Source organism: Bos indicus x Bos taurus, chromosome 5 (assembly GCF_003369695.1).
Source record: "Bos indicus x Bos taurus breed Angus x Brahman F1 hybrid chromosome 5, Bos_hybrid_MaternalHap_v2.0, whole genome shotgun sequence".
Taxonomy (NCBI): Eukaryota; Metazoa; Chordata; class Mammalia; order Artiodactyla; family Bovidae; genus Bos; species Bos indicus x Bos taurus.
In genome coordinates this window covers 83,223,398-83,243,050 of record NC_040080.1, presented here as the reverse complement: position 1 = coordinate 83,243,050, position 19,653 = coordinate 83,223,398, and the positions used below count along the sequence as shown (strand labels likewise).

At 36.1% G+C, this 19,653-nt stretch overlaps 1 protein-coding gene across 3 annotated transcripts in view; it reads left to right on the top strand.

The window, feature by feature from the left end:
• Positions 1-19,653, top strand: part of ADAMTS20 (ADAM metallopeptidase with thrombospondin type 1 motif 20) — a 217,418-nt gene that overhangs the window by 108,303 nt on the left and 89,462 nt on the right. For 2 of the 3 annotated variants that reach the window (XM_027542620.1, XM_027542622.1), the window contains 10 exons: positions 571-697; positions 2,257-2,467; positions 2,606-2,770; positions 3,496-3,660; positions 6,226-6,345; positions 6,945-7,052; positions 8,428-8,592; positions 8,688-8,978; positions 9,757-9,918; positions 11,726-11,902. In XM_027542620.1, coding sequence (XP_027398421.1) covers positions 571-697; positions 2,257-2,467; positions 2,606-2,770; positions 3,496-3,660; positions 6,226-6,345; positions 6,945-7,052; positions 8,428-8,592; positions 8,688-8,978; positions 9,757-9,918; positions 11,726-11,902 — 1,691 coding nt within the window. The remainder of the gene's footprint in view (positions 1-570; positions 698-2,256; positions 2,468-2,605; positions 2,771-3,495; positions 3,661-6,225; positions 6,346-6,944; positions 7,053-8,427; positions 8,593-8,687; positions 8,979-9,756; positions 9,919-11,725; positions 11,903-19,653) is intronic. The other variant, XM_027542621.1, reaches the window with a different exon arrangement.

Genomic DNA, 19,653 nt, shown 5'->3' with positions numbered 1-19,653 from the left:
GAAGGCTGTTTTAGAAACAGAGAGATAAGAGTTGGCAGAAGCAGGAAAAGACTTTGAGAGCTTCTGCTTGGAACTGGAATAGTCATATTCCCTTTCAGGTGGTTGGCACAAACCTGCTGTCAATGGGCAGGGAGGTCTGCTCCTCCTCCGGGAAGTTATAGAAATGTTGTAGCAAGTAGAGATGTATAATTTTGTTGCAGTGAAAAGGCAAGCAAATAATGGGGAGCAGTAGTATACTATATCATATCAGCATGGACCCTGCCCACTCAGTTCTCCACTAGCAACCCTTCCATCCAGCTGTAATAAATTTCTTCTTATTTCACACACTTGCCCCACCTTCCTTACGTCTCCTTACTCAGCAAACTCCTCAGTGTTTCAGGATTCAGCTCGCTTATTGTAGAAAGTGATTCCTGACTAGTTTAATATGCTAGCCTATTTGTACGCTATGTTGGAATTGTTTTTGCTTTCTTAGCTGCATCCTTCAAGCTTTTAGCAGAAGTAAATTATTATGGAACATCTCCTTATGTGAGTTTTCCTTTAATTTTTATTTTTCATTTGATTTTGGCCAAGGTCTTCATAGAAGAAAAATTACTTGTGTACGTAAGAGTGATCATATGGTCGTGTCTGATCAAAGCTGTGACCACATACCACTTCCATTGCTGGTGACTGAAAGGTGCAATACAGACTGTGAACTAAGGTAAGAAAAAAAGAAATAACATATAATGTAACCAGATAAAAATCAATAAGTGAGATAAGATGTAAAGAATCTACTGCACTGCCTGGTATAAGGTGGACATGTAATTAATGTCTGTCCTTTCCCATTCCCTTAAAAAAACTTTAGACCCACTAATTTATTGTGAAACTCAGCAATTGGTTTGAGTTTTTTATTCATAGTATTTGCTGAATTTCAGTATAGAGACCTCAATATTTTGTGTAAGAAATGGAAACAAATTTGTCTGTAAAGTAAATACAGGAAAACTCTTAATCTGAAAACCTATGGTTTAAAGCTCTGAAACAATATATTTAAGCATGATCCTCTAATTCCCACTGAACTCATGTACCAATAAACTTTTAAAGTTTGAGGATTAGAGAATCAATAGATTGATTTGTCTATCTTATCAGCATTGTGTCCACTGTTAAGTAATAAGATCCTAGATCATGGTAGGCAAGTTTTTTCTTCTAAAATTCTTGTCATTTGTTTTCTTGTGGTGGGTCTTACAGTGATGCTAAGAGCAATAACCCCATCTAGCAGGCGACAGTCAACATTCAGAGATGGCCAGAATCTCCGTTACTCAGCAAGGATGAGAATTTTTATGTACTTGTGGTGGTGTTTGGAGACATATGGTGCAAGGCTCGTGGTAGAATGGCATGTACAAGTTGCATCCGCTGCCTTGCAGTAGAGTGAAGTGCAACGAAATCCTTGAGCTGCTGTTCAGATGGAAAGAAGCTCCATGAATTCTCTTCTTTGCTGTACTGCTGCGCTCATACTGTCTGAGAGATTGCTTGAGTGTAATTGGGATAATTTGGCTAACACTGGCAGATTTTACTTGTGGAAAAAAAATGTTCTCTCTGAAAGCATGTCTAAAAGTAGATTATATGAGTTAATGAGAAAATGTGATATGCTTTATAAAGACGAGTTTACCAACTTTTAAAGGCTTTTGATGTAGTCATGTTCCCCGATGTTCTCTGATCCTCAAATAAAGATGTTGCATAGGGAGACACCACCTGATTATAGGTCAGATATATTTGGTTATAGTTTCAAATCTGCTACTTAGTAACCTTAATCTCAATCTTAATCTCAACCAGTTGTTTTCAAAAGTCTAGGGAGAGGCTTGGGATTCCTAGGAAGAGAACCCAGATGTCCCTGGGGTTCCTCTAGGGTGAGGCTTGTGGTTCCTCCAAATGCCTGGGTGTAGTGCTGGTTCCTTACCTCCAGCTTTTATGGATTTGGAGTAAATATTAAATTTTATTTAGAGTAAAGTAAAATTTCTGACAGAAGCCAAGCATATATACCATTTGAATGCACGGCACCACTGAGCTTCATTTTCTCATCTATATGATGAAAGTTTGGACTCTATGATCTCTAAGAAGTTTTCATCACTAAATCCATGATATATCAAATATTTTTATTGTGGCTTGTCCATAAATTCTAACATAATTTTTAAAATTGAATAATATGTGTGAATTTTTCTGAATCCATGTTTTAAATTGTGTTCATCAGCATACCTTCTAAGCATAATAACATCATTTTTATAGGTGGCACATCATTGGCAAAAGTGAATGTTCAGCCCTTTGCGGTCAAGGATACAAGTCACTGGACGTCCATTGTATGAAGTATTCCATTCATAACGGACAGACTGTTCCAGTAGTTGACCACTACTGCAGTGACCAACTTAAGCCTCCAACCCGAGAACCCTGCCATGGTGATTGTGTCTTAACAAGGTGGCATTATTTAGAATGGTCTCAGGTACAAAGAAAAAAGTATAGCTTAAGAAAAGTTGCTCTTTTATTTTACCTCTAATTAAATATTTGTCACTTCAGAGAAGCGTTTTGTTAAACTTTTTATTTTGTGTCCATTTTTCACCACTTTTCTTTTTTTAATCAGTGCTCCAGAAGTTGTGGAGGAGGGGAGAGGTCTCGAGACTCTTACTGTATAAATAACTTTGGCCACCGTCTTGCTGACAGAGAATGCCAGGAACTTCCCCGAGTGACAGTAGAGAATTGCAATGAATTTTCCTGTCCCAGTTGGGCCACTAGTGAGTGGAGTGAGGTAACATTAAACACTTGAGGCTTAGAATTATTATAACATTGTAGAGGAGATCTTTGTAATGGAAGGCTATGTAATCCAAAAAAATATTTCAATTTGCTTTATCATTTGGTAAATAACTGTATTATCAAGGTAGTAAAATTTAAAAATGGCTGGTCCTTAAGCTATTTACAGTATCTGGCCCAAAATGACATAATTGGTGTTTAATCTATAACCATTTTCATAGTGGGCTTTCCTGGGGGCTTCCCTGGTGGCTCAGATGGTAAAGAATCCTCCTGCAATGTGGGAGACCTGGGTTCAGTCCCTGGGTTGGGAAGATCCCCTGGAGAAGGGCATGGTAACCCACTCCATTATGCTTGCCTAGAGAATCCCCATGGACAGAGAAACCTGGCAGGCTACAGTCCACGGGGTCACAAAGAGTCAGACACAACTGAGTGACTAAGTACATTTTCATGGTGTGCACAGTAGGCTGAGATACATACTTGTTCTCAGGTCAGTTTTGTACCTTTATTTCTGGAACAAATAGATGTTGTGCTGGGATTTGGGCAGCAGAAATTTGGGGTGGCTGATTTTACCCCATGAAGATCTCTGGTTTTTCTGAGGCATGGAGGGAAAATGTCCTTAAGGATGGTCTTTAACTGTATTTGAATATACAAATTGATCATTGCATTTTTGGGGGTATTTGTGTTGATTAATACTGAAAGTAATGGTCAGTTGGATTTTTCCAGTGTCTGGTTACCTGTGGAAAAGGAACAAACCAGCGGCAGGTGTGGTGTCAACTGAATGAAGATCACTTGAGTGACGGCTTCTGTGACCCAAGCACCAAGCCTGAGTCTCAGAGACCCTGTGAGCTTCATGCGTGTACTTCCTGGCAAGTAGGACCTTGGGGTTCTGTGAGTATATGACAGTATATGGATTTCTGCTCCAATCCATCATTACAGAATAGCACAGAATTATAGTATATTCAGTCTTTTAGTGGCTGCATCTAATTTTGGGTTGGCTCTTGGAGAAAGATTTCTGAAATGTAAACTGTACCTGTATAGTTTTTTTAGTACTGCTAATTTTTCTGTGGAAAATATTCTAGCTTTGACTTTTAACTCACTTTTGTTAGCTACAATACTACAAATTTCTGTATTCAGTATCCTCCATAAACCATAATAGAAAAGAATATGAAAAAGAATATATATATGAATAACTGATTCACTTTGCTATGCGCCAGAAATTAACATAGCATTGTTAATCAACTGTACCAAAGTAAACAATTTATGCTTTCATCCGGAGAAGGCAATGGCACCCCACTCCAGTACTCTTGCCTGGAAAATCCCGTGGACGGAGGAGCCCAGTAGGCTGCTGTCCATGGGGTCGCTCAGAGTCGGACAGGACTGAGCTACTTCACTTTCACTTTTCACCTTCATGCATTGGAGAAGGAAATGGCAACCCACTCCAGTATTCTTGCCTGGAGAATCCCAGGGACAGGGGAGCTTAGTGGGCTGCCGTATATGGGGTCGCGCATAGTTGGACACAACTGAAGCAACTTAGCAGTAGCAGCAGTATGCTTTCATCAACTTTATGTAAACTATTCATTTTCATGATTGGTGCCTAAATTATTCTTTCTCCTGTATTTAGAGTAGGCCTTGTTGGGAAGTTTTGCCAAACAGGTGGCTAGGAGGTAATCTGATGGATGAGTTGTGGGCAGCTTAGTATTCTGTGCAGATTGCCACACTTGCCAGGAAAACTGCTCTCATCTGCCCTTTAACTCTTTCCTGTTCTTTTCTTTCTTTATCTCTTCAAAATTTACTTAGTATATTGTGACATGCATACACCAGGTCAATTTTGAAAAGTATTTAGTTTGCCTAAACTGTATTGACTCTGCCACCAAAATATGAAGCTTCTATTGGTAGTTTTACATGACAACTTTTTAAAGATACAATAATAATTGCCATTTCAATTTCACTATTTTCAGTTCAGTTCAGTTCAGTTGCTCAGTCGTATCCAACACTTTGCAACCCCATGGACCACAGCACACCAGGCCTCCCTGTCCATCACCAACTCCTGGAGTTTATCCAAGCTCGTGTCCATTGAGTTGGTGATGCCATCCAACCATCTCATCCTCTGTCGTTCCCTTTTCCTCCTGCCCTCAATCTTTCTCAGCATCAGGGTCTTTTCAGATGAGTCAGCTCTTCGCATCAGGTGGCTGAAGTATTAGAGTTTCAGCTTCAGCATCAGTCCTTCCAATGAACACTGATTTCCTTTAGGATGGACTGGTTGGATCTCCTTGCAGTCCAAGGGACTCTCAAGAGTCTTCTCCAACACCACAGTTCAAAAGCATCAATTCTGTGCTCAGCTTTCTTTATAGTCCAACTCTCACATCCATACATGACTATTGGAAAAGCCATAGCTTTGACTAGACTGACCTTTGTTGGCAAAACAATGTCTCTGCTTTTTAATATGCTGTCTAGGTTGGTCATAACATTCCTTCTAAGGAGTAAGCATCTTTTAATTTCATGGCTGCAGTCACCATCTACAGTGATTTTGGAGCCCCCCAAAATAAAGTCTGTCATTATTTCCACTGTTTCCGCATCTATTTGCCATGAAGTGATGGGACCAGATGCCATGATCTTAGTTTTCTGAATGCTGAATTTTAAGCCAACTTTTTCACTCTCCTCTTTCACTTTCATCAAGAGGCTTTTTAGTTCCTCTTCACTTTCTGCCATAAGGGTGGTGTCGTCTGCATATCTGAGGTTATTGATATTTCTCCCAGCAATCTTGATTCCAGCTTGTGTTTCTTCCAGTCCAGCTTTTCTCATGATGTACTCTGCATAGAAGTTAAATAAGCAGGGTGACAATATACAGCCTTGATGTACTCCTTTTCCTATTCGAAACCAGTTTGTTGTCCAGTTCTAACTGTTACTACTTCCTGACCTGCATACAGATTTCTCAAGAAGCAGGTCAGGTGGTCTGGTATTCCTGTCTCTTTCAGAATTTCCCATAGTTTATTGTGATCCACACAGTCAAAGGCTTTGGCATAGTTAATAAAGCAGAAATAGATGTTTTTCTGGAACTCTCTTGCTTTTTCGATGATCCAGCAGATGTTGGCAATTTGATCTCTGGTTCCTCTGCCTTTTCTAAAACCAGCTTGAACATCTGGAAGTTCACGGTTCATGTATTGCTGAAGCCTGGCTTGGAGAATTTTGAGCATTACTTTACTAGCATGTGAGATGAGTGCAATTGTGTGGTAGTTTGAGCATTCTTTGGCATTGCCTATTTTATTAGTATCTGTATAAATTTGAATAAAGATGTATGTTGATTAAATTTCCTCATTTTAAGTCTAGAATCTGGAATAAAGGACTAATAAAAATATCTACTGAAAATAGATTCTTAACTGTGTACATGTTAAGAAAATTAAGTTTATGTAATGTCTGAGCAATGGTGTTTCGTATCTGCTTATATTCTTCCAGTGCACAGCCACGTGTGGACAGGGGTACCAGATGCGTGCTGTGAAATGTGTCAACGAGCTATTTAGTGCAGTGCTAGATGACAGACTGTGCCATGGAGCTAGTCGCCCAAGTGAAAGGCAGGTAAACGACACCTCTCCATAGATTATAAACCAAAATGTTTGATACAGGAAGATTATTGATGTGTTAAAATTATTTCCATATGTATTTTTCCACTTAAACGTATATGCCTTAAAAATGTATGTGGGCATCAGAGAGTTTATTGTTCTTGGTTTTGCCAGCTTTATTGATGGATTTATTTTTACTCTTTATCTTATATTGGATCATTCATTTAACTTATGTTTCCATCCTTTGAACAACAGAAGGATGATGCATTATTATGAGTATAATGAACTTCTCAAGTGTGGCTTAAGGTAGTGATCTGTGTTCATTCAGAAGGTTTCAGCTTAGTGATATTTTTCAAAGACTATTACTCTTTTCTTTTTAAATCACTGGGCAGAATGATCCAAACTTTAACCTTCAGAGTCATACTATCCACTTCTAGCCCTTGATAGTACTTTGTACTTTTGGAAAATAAAAACCTTTACATCGCTTATTTGTAGTTTACTATGCAGCTGTTCTTGACTTACATATTTGAAAGAAGAAATGAAGTATAGGATTTAGTATCAATCATAGTGTTTAATTCATTAATGTTTCATGAGGTCCATTTTTCTTTCAAACAGGATTGTATTGTTATACCTTGTCCAGTTATCCCTAAAATTGGGGCCACTTCCTTGCCAGCTGTTCCCATGAGAAAGATAACACAATGGCGATATGGTTCTTGGACCCCAGTAAGTGAATTTCTTTAAGAGAGACAGTATTTCTACTATGGAGGCTTTCAGTTGCTCCAGATTTGCCAAATTAATATATACATTCATTCTCAGGTATTTTGATGGAGATGATGTTAGAAGAGCATAGGGTTTCAGATCAGATCAGATCAGTTGCTCAGTTGTGTCCGACTCTTTGCAACCCCATGAATCGCAGCACGCCAGGCCTCCCTGTCCATCACCAACTCCAGGAGTTCACTCAGACTCATGTCCATTGAGTCGGTGATGCCATCCAGCCATCTCATCCTCTGTGGTCCCCTTCTCCTCCTGCCCCCAATCCCTCCCAGCATCAGAGTCTTTTCCAATGAGTCAACTCATCGCTTGAGGTGGCCAAAGTGCTGGAGTTTCAGCTTTAGCATCATTCCTTCCAAAGAAATCCCAGGGCTGATCTCCTTCAGAATGGACTGGTTGCATCTCCTTGCAGTCCAAGGGACTCTCAAGAGTCTTCTCCAACACTTCAGTTCAAAAGCATCAATTCTTTGGCGCTCAGCCTTCTTCACAGTCCCACTCTCACATCCATACATGACCACAGGAAAAACCATAGCCTTGACTAGACGAACCTTTGTTGGCAAAGTAATGTCTCTGCTTTTGAATATGCTATCTAGGTTGGTCATAACTTTCCTTCCAAGGAGTAAGCGTCTTTTAATTTCATGGCTGCAGTCACCATCTGTAGTGATTTTGGAGCCCAAAAAAATAAAGTCTGACACTGTTTCCACTGTTTCCCCATCTATTTCCCATGAAGTGATGGGAATTAGGTAATTTAATGACTAAATCCTGTTCTGTCTTTCAAGAGCTCTGTTTCTGTGGGCAAGAATTTAAGTTTTCTAGATCTGTTTTTTAATCCTACCAAATAAGGATAATATTTATGTCATAGGTTGTTATGAGAAGCAGATGTGATATTAGACTTTTATTAGATTTGGAATATATACTTGCTTAGTCTTATATGAAAGATATATTTTTAAGTTTCATATATTCTCTGAATATTTTAATTATGAGATCCTATCTTCTCTATTACCTAGGTCTTTCAGAGTTGTCTTAAATGTTATCTTAAGATTCTCTTATCTATAATCTTTTCTTTAATTTTGACAAATAGCTAATCACTATTCTGAAAAGTTGAGTGTTTTGTTTTATTATCACAAGCATCTGATTTGTGAAGTTTATTTTTTAAACTCATTGAAATATTCACTGCCCTGTCTTTGACTCAGAAATGATTCCAGGTGATAATATTTATAAATTCAGTTTTTTCAAAAATCTTGAGGTTTAGAAATTTGAACAACAGCCAAGTGTAAGGGATGTAGGAGTGTCCTGTATAATGCTTTGGTATTATTCAATTTTTCAGTGCTCTGTGTCTTGTGGAAGAGGAAATCAAGCCCGCTATGTAAGTTGTCGTGATGCTCATGATGGAATAGCAGATGAATCATTTTGTGCCCACTTACCCCGACCAGCTGAAATAGCTGTCTGTTTTAGCCCTTGTGGAGAGTGGCAAACAGGGAATTGGTCACCTGTAAGTACTTTTTTGCAAAAAAAGTGAAATGAGAAATTTAAATATAATATTTGAACTTTGAGGTAATGCAGTGTATTGGCTAAATTTGTGATCAGTGTTCAGCTTCCTGTGGCCGTGGAAAAATGACTCGCCAAGTTTTATGCATCAACTATCATCAGCCAGTTAATGAGAATTACTGTGACCCCGAAGTCCGCCCTGTGATAGAACAAGAATGTAATCTGGCAGCCTGCCCTCCCACGTACAGCCACTTTCCGAGTTCCTCTGAGCAGCCAAGCCATTTTCCAGGCAGGAATTTTCCATTAACTCACAAACCAGAAGATAATCAAAATCAGGGGATCCATCCATCAATCAGAGAAAACCAGTGGAGAACAGGACCATGGGGATCAGTAAGCCCTCTTTATTAGTTATACTAATTCTGTAATTTTGTTATGTTATATGGCCTTTTAACAGAAATGTACATAATGACATCAGATGCTTTTACTGCTAATTATTTCTGAAGATCAGTAGTTTAAATCTTAAAAAGATTAAGCAATTTTTGATGCAGATTGCAAATCTCTTGAGTTCTAATTGAATTATACCCTAATGTGGTATTATGATTATAGAGGAATCCATTTGAAGAAAATCTTAAGAGTCCATTATAGTAAAAATGAAATCTTTTAAGTGTTAAGATTACCAATGTCTATGAAGAAAAAAATCAAACCCAGAAACTACTATGATAACAGTGCAGTAAGCTGGTATAAAACCATGATTACTTTTACAAAAGGTACAATTGTGGTTTGTATTTTGTATGAGATTAACGATAGCAAGTAAAGAAAAACACTGTGAAAGCTGAGAAACTTAACATCATCTTTTTTTTTTTTTTCCCTTCTTAGTGAGACCTGAAAACTTGAATTCCTTTTTACTTAATGCCTAGGACAAGGGTGAATTTTTTATGGCAAACTTTAAAGATTTACCTTCCTATCAATAAATTTTAATGAAACCCCTAGTAATACCCAGGTTTTTTGGACAGATATTCTTTCTTCAAATTATGATTCCAAAGGGAGGGTAATTTGGCGAGCTTGAAGTTGAGTCAAAGAACTGGTTTTCTTTTATTTTGGTGTTTTATAATGTACTTTTGTGACATGGAGTCTCAGTCTGTGTGTTCCTGTGTTCCATCCTTTCCAGTGCTCTAGCAGTTGTGCTGGGGGTGTTCAACGTCGAGTTGTGGTCTGCCAGGATGAAAATGGACAAAGTGCCAGTTACTGTGATTCAGCGTCCAAACCCCCAGAGTCAAAGCACTGTGATTCGGGACCTTGTCCACAGTGGAACTATGGAAGCTGGGGAGAAGTAAGTCCTACTGTCTCCTAAACTTGCGGAAATTATGACAGCCCCTAAGACCGAAAGTTAAGCACTTCATACTCTTCCTGTTGAATAATCTTACTTCACTACACTAGACAGATTTTTTAAAAATTGAGTCACTAAAACTATAATCTTTTAATAGACATTGTATCATGGTATAAATCACTCATTTATGTTAGGAAATATATGCTCCAGATTTTTGACAGAATGCTATGTGCTAGCCAGTAGGTGACTTCCTAATACCTCTCTACGGAGAAGACAATGGCAACCCACTCCAGTACTCTTGCCTGGAAAATCCCATGGACTGAGAAGCCTAGTGGGCTGCAGTCCATGGGATCGCTAAGAGTCTGACACGACTGAGCGACTTCACTTTGACTTTTCACTTTTCATGCATTGGAGAAGGAAATGGCAACCCACTCCAGTGTTCCTGCCTGGAGAATCCCAGGGACGGGGTAGCCTGGTGGGCTGCTGTCTATGGGGTCACACAGAGTCAGACACGACTGAAGCGACTTAGCAGCAGCAGCAGCAATACCTCTCTAAAACTAGTACATTATTGTCTTAATTTCTTAGAAAATTAATTGATATAAAGACAGAAAAATAGAGTGATATGTAGGCCATGTTAATATCCTATTATGGAACCATTCATTTGATGAATCTAAAATGAATAGCTATCAATTATTGAGCACTTTCTTCATGTCCTGACCTTCTTTTAGGCACTGGGATATGAGGATAATTTTTAAAATGGTTGTAATGAATACTAATTCCACCTGTATTATGCATGAGAAAGAAGAAAGACTTACATTGGCTTTGGATAAATAAAACAAGCCACCTAATTTAGTCAAATATTTGTGTTTAATGATTTTTTTAAATTAATTTATTTTTGATTGCACTGGGTCTCTGTTGCTGCGCTCAGGCTTTCCTTAGTTGCAGCAAACTGGGATTCCTCTTTATTGCAGTGCTCGGACTTCTCATTGCAGTGGCTTCTCTTGTTGCAGAGCACAGGCTCTAGGCGCATGGGCTTCAGTAGTTGGCAATGCGCGAGCTCAGTAGTTGTGTCGCACAGGCTTAGTTGCTCTGCGGTATGTGGAGTCTTCCCGGACCAGGGATCAAACCCCTGTCCCCTGTATCGGCAGGAGGTTCCTATCCACTGCACCACCAGGGAAGTCCCCTGTTTAATGATTTTCAGTACCTGTTTTCTCTCCATAGGGAATTTGGAAATCGTTGTTTAAAGATACACTTCTGATCAGGTGCTAATAAATATAAAGTATGTCTTTAAAATATATTTTTACAATTTTCCAAAATGAAAGTAACTTTTTCAGTTGTGAGTTAATTCTTGTGAAAATTCAAATAATTTGAAAAATTGTGAAAAGATATGAACTTTTAATATTTGGTACATTTCCTGCCAGACTTTAGTTCGGTGTGGGTTTCAGAAATAGGTTCATTAATTATACATGTTGCTTTGCCACCTGCTGTTCTCATGTAATAGATATATTCAACATCTTTCTATCTTTATAAATTTAGATTTCCCTTCATGGATACATGTCTATGTATCTTTTGATAGGATACCATATACAGGTAATAGGTAGTTATTAACTATTACAGTACTAATTTTCAAACTTTTGTCTTTTAAAATAAAAGGATGGAACTGAAACTTTGATTTTTGAAGAAATTAAGAGTTATGAAGAAAGGATAAACTTTAAGCTTTAGCAGTTCTGATTATGTACTCATCACTGAATCAACCAACATAATATTCTCTTTGAAGCCACATAGTTTTTCTCTTCCTTCTTATTTTTAGTGTACACAAACATGTGGAGGAGGAATAAAATCGAGATTTGTAATATGTCAGTTTCCCAATGGCCAACTGTCACAAGAGCAAAACTGTGAAATGTTGAACAAGCCACCTAGTGTGGTGCAGTGTCATATACGTGCTTGCCCTGATGATGTATCATGGCATCGGGGACCATGGAAATCGGTACGATAGCACTCTCATTTTTATCCTTCTGTTTTGTTTTATTCTGTCCCTTTTACTTTAATTTTCTCTCTTTATAAATGGTGATGCACACATTTTATCTTCCAATATTTTTTTAAAGCAGACCATTGGCCATCTTGGCTTGTGTCATTAAATTTGATAGTTTGAAAGAGAATTCATTCAAGTACTGTAATATATACATATATATATATATATATATATATATATAATAGTTTTACATGTATTTATTTTTTATAAGTGAATTTTGAACCATAGCACTAATCTAATGGAGGTGTTTTTCTCCAGTACCGTTTTGGCTTGCCACAAATTAATTGAAAATGTTGTACTATTTACATTTGTACATAATGTTAACATTGTGCTTGTAACAATGGCAAGTTAAGGCTGTGTCTTGTTTGAGTGTATAACTGTTTGTGGCTTTTGTCTGTCAATGTCCAGTAACTGATCTAAAAGCAAATAACATTTTTATCATTGTTAAACTTTAATATTTTGTTTGGAAATGTGAAAATATTGTATTAAAAAAGAGAAATTTACTTACACAAAGTAAGTTAATTGTTTACAATTTGTTACATACATCATGAAAAAGTATGATTTATATAATAATTTATATGAATGTTCATATCTTCCACTGTGTGGAGTTACTGTATTTTGGGCTGTTTTAATTTTTTATTTTTTGAAGCCATAGATAAAAATTCATAAATAGTCATGAATGATTAATTTCTTCTAGTATTTTTCAACTACCCAGGCTTTGAAGAAAAATTAATATATAGATACATTGAAACTAGCATTTTGGTCAATTTTGATATTTTAAATCACAAACAACCAAGTATACTTCTTTCCAGTGATAAAATGATTGGAGCCTGTAATCTATTTATAATTAAGATTATAAAGTTAAACAGTTCTTTATTTGGAAAATAATTAACTCTGATTTTATACCCAAACCTGATGTATGCACGTGTTTTGCTTTACCCAGGTCAAAGTTTTACAGTGAAATGTAAACCTGTTTCAATTCATGCTATTTGAAGAACAGGTCAAGTTCTAGTTCACACTAAATTCATCTTTTTAGTCACTATGACTGATACAGAACAGCAGAGCATTTTAACTTTAAGGGAAGACCTTAAATTGCTGCATTAGAATTAGAGCCATAACTTTCTGGGAACTAACAAAAGCATTTTGCTATAAAGCATATGTCGGAAAAGGTTCACTGACCATGTGCTATATCCTAGGGACTACACTGTCATGATAATATAAAGACATATTTGTTATCCTGTGGAGTTTACAATCTAATTGGAGAGATTTGAAGTCCTGTAACAAGTCACTATAGATTTTTTTTTGTTAGGCATTTTTGGTTGGAAATTCACTTTCTCTGTACTATATCTGTTACATTTTCTTTTGTTTTATTCGTTTAATTATAAGCCTCGTCATTAATAAGACTTAATCCATAGATTGCCTTCTTGGAATTTGCCTCAATTTGGACAGCAGACATAAAGGTTTTATTTTCTCTATTCATTCATGAATTCATTCATTCACAAAGCATTCAACATTTACTCATGGCTTCTGCTTTGTGCTCTATATTGAAGTTCCTAAAATAAGTGGTTTGAATCAGATCTTCTATATCAGGGATCAGCAAATTATCAAACCTGGCCCATTGTCTATTTTTATAAATAACTTTTATTGGAACACAGGCATGCACATTTTTTATGTATTATCTGTGGCTGCTTTTGAGACTTTCTTAGACTCAATAGAGACTTTCTTTTACAATAGAGACTGACCCTCAAAGCCTGAGATATTTACTATTTTGTCTTTCTGGGGAAAGTTTGTTGATACCTGTTCTATTTAATAAACATCATAAAACTTTAAAAATTTGACATACCTAAATTTATAGCATATTGGAATTGCAAATATTCATTTGGAGTCAGTTTTAGATTTTTTTATCCTTTGTTTAATAGTTTCAAATATTTTAAGGTTTATCAATCTTTTCTACATGTTCACTATAGTATTTATATAATTTTGCCCCAGCTTTATTGAGAGATGTAGTCATATTGTGTAAGTTTAAAGTGTACAACCTCACAAAATTTTGATTGTGTTTGATTGCATCAAATGCTATATTCCAATAATTTGTATCATGATATTTTTTGGTATGTCATAAGTGAAAAACCCAAATGTTCACTAAAGACCCTTTGCAGAGATAACTTTGTCAACCTCACAAAAACAAGTGACCAAGAAAACAATAATTTCAAATTACAAAATAGTAAAACAGAAGTATATAATTCTTCATTGTTTATTACATGTCTATCCCACAAAGGAGTTCATTGATTAATTCAGGCTTTGCACTAGTAAAGAACTGTAAATTTTTTTATAAATTGAAGATAATTTAAAAATTACAATAATTTTATTTATTAACTTTTAATAAAGTAAGTATATATCAGTAAAGTTTCAGGATTTCTTATTATATGAAGAATTTTAATCCTTAAATTAGCCTTTTATATTAAAAGGGTTTAAGGGATCTGAAGTTTTATTGTTAAAACCAGTTATAACCTTTTAATTTACCTCTTTCAGTGTTGCTGCGTATTAGCCAGATTTCAGAATACCTCTTATTAACATATCAGGTTAATATTCTTTCATGCATAACTTTAATTTCAGAAGATCCTATTTACTAGGTTAGAAAAGTAAGAAAACGTGTATATATGTATATAAGTAAACATATATAAATGACATGAAATCTTAAACACTTTTCATTTTAAAGTAAAATTAAAGTACCAAGTGCTAAATAATTAAAATGTAGCTAGGAATGAAGTTGTAAATATACATGTAAATTTTCTCTGTGTTGGAAACTTTGTGTTGTAATAATCTATAAGCATGATTAAAGAAAGAAAGTAATCTTAACATATATCTGTTAATGACTACATTTTTGTGACTAGTCAATGTGAAATGATTGTATTTTAACCCTTGCTTATTAATGATGTGTTGCTGGCCTTGTGCTTTTCTTAATTCACATGTATGTTGTATTTTTATTCCTTGAACCAATATCCAAAATGTTTTAAGTCACTGAACTGATTCTGTAAAGAATGCCTTTTTTCTTTTGAGGGTTTTTTAAAATAACAAATTGTTAACTTTTCTTATTAAACATTTAATTGTTGAATAGTATATGTTTTCATAATTTTACTGAGTATGTATATAAGCTACTGTTATTTTTATGTAATTCTATTAGAAATTAACATTGGTTTTTTAAAAATAAGATTTATTGTTTAGCTATCACTTTTTAAATACTAGGAATTTTAATATTTATATACTATAAATAATGAATAAAAATTTATGGTGTGAACAAACTTACTTAGTAAATTAATAGATGTACTCATGCCCAGGATAGTCTTTAAAAGGTGAGTAAAATTTTTATTTTTCTTTGATAAAGTGAGGGGCACTACATGTAACATAGACTATTTTAGCAAATGCTCTTTAAATAAATTTATATTATATTAATTTCTGTATATTTCCCCATAGGCCTCATTTAAGTAATTCATTTTCCTAGAATTCATTTCAATTCATTTCATTCTGTACATAAAATCAGTTCATATTTGGTAAGAAAATAATGTGCATTCCATTGTTTTCTGGAGTTGATGATCCAACAGAAGTAAAGAGAATAATTTTTTCATTTAAGATTGTTTTTTCTTCTAAAATTGAGAAAATATTTTTTAAAAAGATGAAAGCTTGGTACTTGAACCCTCTTGATCCTAGTGCTTTTCTCAAAGCATTTCTTTATAAAATAGTACCCTCCTGTAGCACTGTGTTAAAACATATATATGTATACGTGTGTGTGTGTGTGTATGACTAAATTTCTATTAAGATACAATGGAATGTGACAAATAAAAACACTTTCAGAAATGGGCATGGGGTAGCTGCACACACCTAGTAAATTTGCAGTTTGTCAATTTAACAGTTTTGTGTAACAAAAGAACATTGAGGGTCTGAGCAGAGGGGTTGGGCTCCCACTCAAGGTGGAATGCACTTGGAAAGGAACTTGCTCCTAAGTCCAGCAGCAGCCAGGGGAACAAGGTAATGTGTGGGGAAATGGTTTCAAGAAGCTGTCAATTCTTTGTAGAATGTTCAGTAAAAGTATAGTAATTGGTTATTTTCTTAAATTTGGAAAAGACACACATAAGTATAGCAAAGGGCTGGAAATCTACTTCATTACCAATTTATCATGGAAATCCACTGAAATAATATTTCTATTTGTTATATTGCCATACAGTTCTATGGTACATTCAGTAACTCCCCCAAATTCTAAGCATCCTCTACATGTTATAGGCATTGTGTTAGTCACTAGAAGTAAACTGGGCACAATCTCTGTGTATAAGGAATTTGCAGTTTAGTGGTGAATGTATGGCACCCCACTCCAGTACTCTTGCCTGGAAACTCCCATGGACGGAAGAGCCTGGTGGGCTGCAGTCCATGGGGTCGCTAAGAGTTGGGCACAACTGAGCGAATTCCCTTTCACTTTTCACTTTCATGCATTGGAGAAGGCAATGGCAACCCACTCCGGTGTTCTTGCCTGGAGAATCCCAGGGATGGGGGAGCCTGGTGGGCTGCCGTCTATGGGGTCACACAGAGTCGGACATGACTGAGGCGACTTAGTAGTAGTGGTAGTAGTACTAAATAAACAGATGATCAGAAGCAGAATGGGATTCCTATCTCTTTTCAGTAACAACCTTGTGATTTATAATAGTGAAGACTCATAATATTAGGGGCTTAATAGACTATAATTATTCAAGAATTTGTAATGAGGATTGTACTTGACAGTTCAGTTCAGTCGCTCAGTCGTGTCCGACTCTTTGTGACCCCATGAATCGCAGCACACCAGGCCTCCCTGTCCATCACCAACTCCCAGAGTTCACTCAGACTCATGTCCATCGAGTCAGTGATGCCATCCAGCCATCTCATCCTCTGTCGTCCCCTTCTCCTCCTGCCCCCAATCCCTCCCAGCATCAGAGTCTTTTCCAATGAGTCAACTCATCGCATGAGGTGGCCAAAGTGCTGGAGTTTCAGCTTTAGCATCATTCCTTCCAAAGAAATCCCAGGGCTGATCTTTCAGAATGGACTGGTTGGATCTCCTTGCAGTCCAAGGGACTCTCAAGAGTCTTCTCCAACACCACAGTTCAAAAGCATCAATTCTTTGGCACTTAGCTTTCTTCACAGTCCAACTCTCATATCCATACATGACCACTGGAAAAACCATAGCCTTGACTAGACGGACCTTTGTTGGCAAAGTAATGTCTCTGCTTTTGAATATGCTATCTAGGTTGGTCATAACTTTTCTTTCAAGGAGTAAGCATCTTTTAATTTCTTGGCTGCAGTCACCATCTGCAGTGCCATAATTATTATTCCAACAATTCCTTCTAGAAAGCCTAAACTAGTATGATATATTCCATTACAACCTGGCAAGAGATGAGTGGTGTTGAGGTCTCTATGCTAGAAGAATACTTTAGTTTTTGTGTAATTGCAACATCTTTTTCTTTTTTTGTGTATGCATAGATTTCATGAGTCACCAAAAGGGAGGATGTGGACTGATTTATAGTTTGCCCTAGCTGTGATGCTTTGAAAACAGTTTTAGAGGCACAGATGGGCCTTGCAGGTTTGACATGTGCAATCTAGGCAAAACTGAAGGAGATGATCTAATGGTGAGAATGTAAAGACATTTGTATGTGTGTTTGGTTGAGTGACGTTAGAATGTAATTTGAAATAACTAAAAAGTTAACTTTATCATTATATTTATAGTTAACTAAAAGTTTATATAGTTTATAGTTAACTATAGTTTGTAGTTAACTAAAGTTAACTATTGGAGAAGGCAGTGGCCCCCCACTCCAGTACTCTTGCCTGGAAAATCCCATGGATGGCAGAGCCTGGTAGGCTGCAGTCCATGGTGTCGCTAAGAGTTGGACATGACTGAGCGACTTTACTTTCACTTTTCCTTTCATGCATTGGAGAAGGAAATGGCAACCCACTCCAGTGTTCTTGCCTGGAGAGTCCCAGGGATGGGGGAGCCTGGTTGGCTTCCACCTATGGGGTCACACAGAGTTGGACATGACTGAAGCAACTTAGCAGCAGCAGCAGCAAAGTTAACTATATCATTAAATGGTGATATATGTATTTTTCTTAATATTAAAAAATAGACAATCATGTTTCTGTTGTAATTCTATTTTTCCAGACATAGTGCTTCAGAATATTTAGGATTCATGTTGATGTATGGCAAAACCAATACAATATCATAAAGTAAAATAAATAAATAAATAAAACACTTGTTACAAAAATATATATTAAAAAAAAAGAATCTCTGGAAATGGATTTTTAGATGTTTTAGAAGAACGTAGTCTCAGTATTCTACAATATCTATGTGCTATATAAAACTATATATATAAAATATATGGGCATTATAAATATTAGCATGTTTATTAGATACTCTGATTTTTTGTTATAATTTTGTATCAACATTTGGTAGCTTGAGAATAAGATTTAGTGCCTATATAATTGACAACAAAGTCAAACAATATTTTTAAAAGTCTATTTGACATTTCTACACAATTAATTTCTAAGTTTTTAATTATATGTATATTTCTCAGTAAAATAGTTTGATCATATACCCTTATATATTATTATATAATCTATACATTACAAGCATAAACTAACATATAAATGTAATTTATAGAATAGATACAAATAAGAATTTAAGAGGATAAGATGAATATTTAATATATTTTTAATATTGTGGATAACAACATTTTTCTCTGTTTTTTCAATAGTGAGCTATTGTTATAGTCATCTCATTTTTAAAAGTGGTAGAATGTTTCATTATTTTCATTAGTTTGAAATCTTTGTTCAGCACAGGTAGAGTGGTTCAAAAATCTGAGTTATTCTAATATGTGATTTCAATAGCTTCCATAGCTGAAAAAATTACTTTGCAAAAGTGCATATCTCCATGTAGCATTACTACTGAATGTTCCTGTTATAAAGTAGTAATTCAATTTAAATCCAATATTCTAGTTATTGAAAAAAATTTATTGAAATTTAACAAATTTCCATTTTCCATTCTGTCATTCACTTCTTGAAAAGTATTATCCTAAAAGGAGTTATATCTTTGTATTTTAACAAATAGTGTTAAAACTGAGTGACACTTTGAAAGCTTTGGAAACAATTTAAACATATTAGAAAATTTTGCTCCAAAGTTTTAAATACAATGGAGAGTTTTTATAGTTGGTATATTTACAGTGAGTGAGTGAGTGAAGTCGCTCAGTCATGTCCGACTGTTTGCGACCCCGTGGGCTGTAGCCCTCCAGGTTCCTCTGTCCATGGGATTCTCCAGGCAAGAATACTGCAGTGGGCTGCCATTTCCTTCTCCAGGGGATCTTCCCAACCCAGAGACTGAAGCCGGGTCTCCCGCATTGTGGGCAGATGCTTTATCCTCTGAGCCACCAGGGAATCCCATAACACTAGAAATACATCCAAGCATTTCAAAATGTTCTCTCCTTAGGAGAAGGATTTTAAAGAAGCAGTTATTATTATCATTATTGTTTCTGCTGCACCAGGTCTTAGTTATGGCATGAAAACTCTTAGTTGAGGCATTTGGGCTCTAGTTCCCTGACCAAGGATTGAACCCAGATCCTCTGCGTTAGGAGTTCAGAGTCTTAACCACCAGACCACCAGGGAAGTCCCCCCAAAGCAGTGTTTTCCCATGCAGTGTTAAA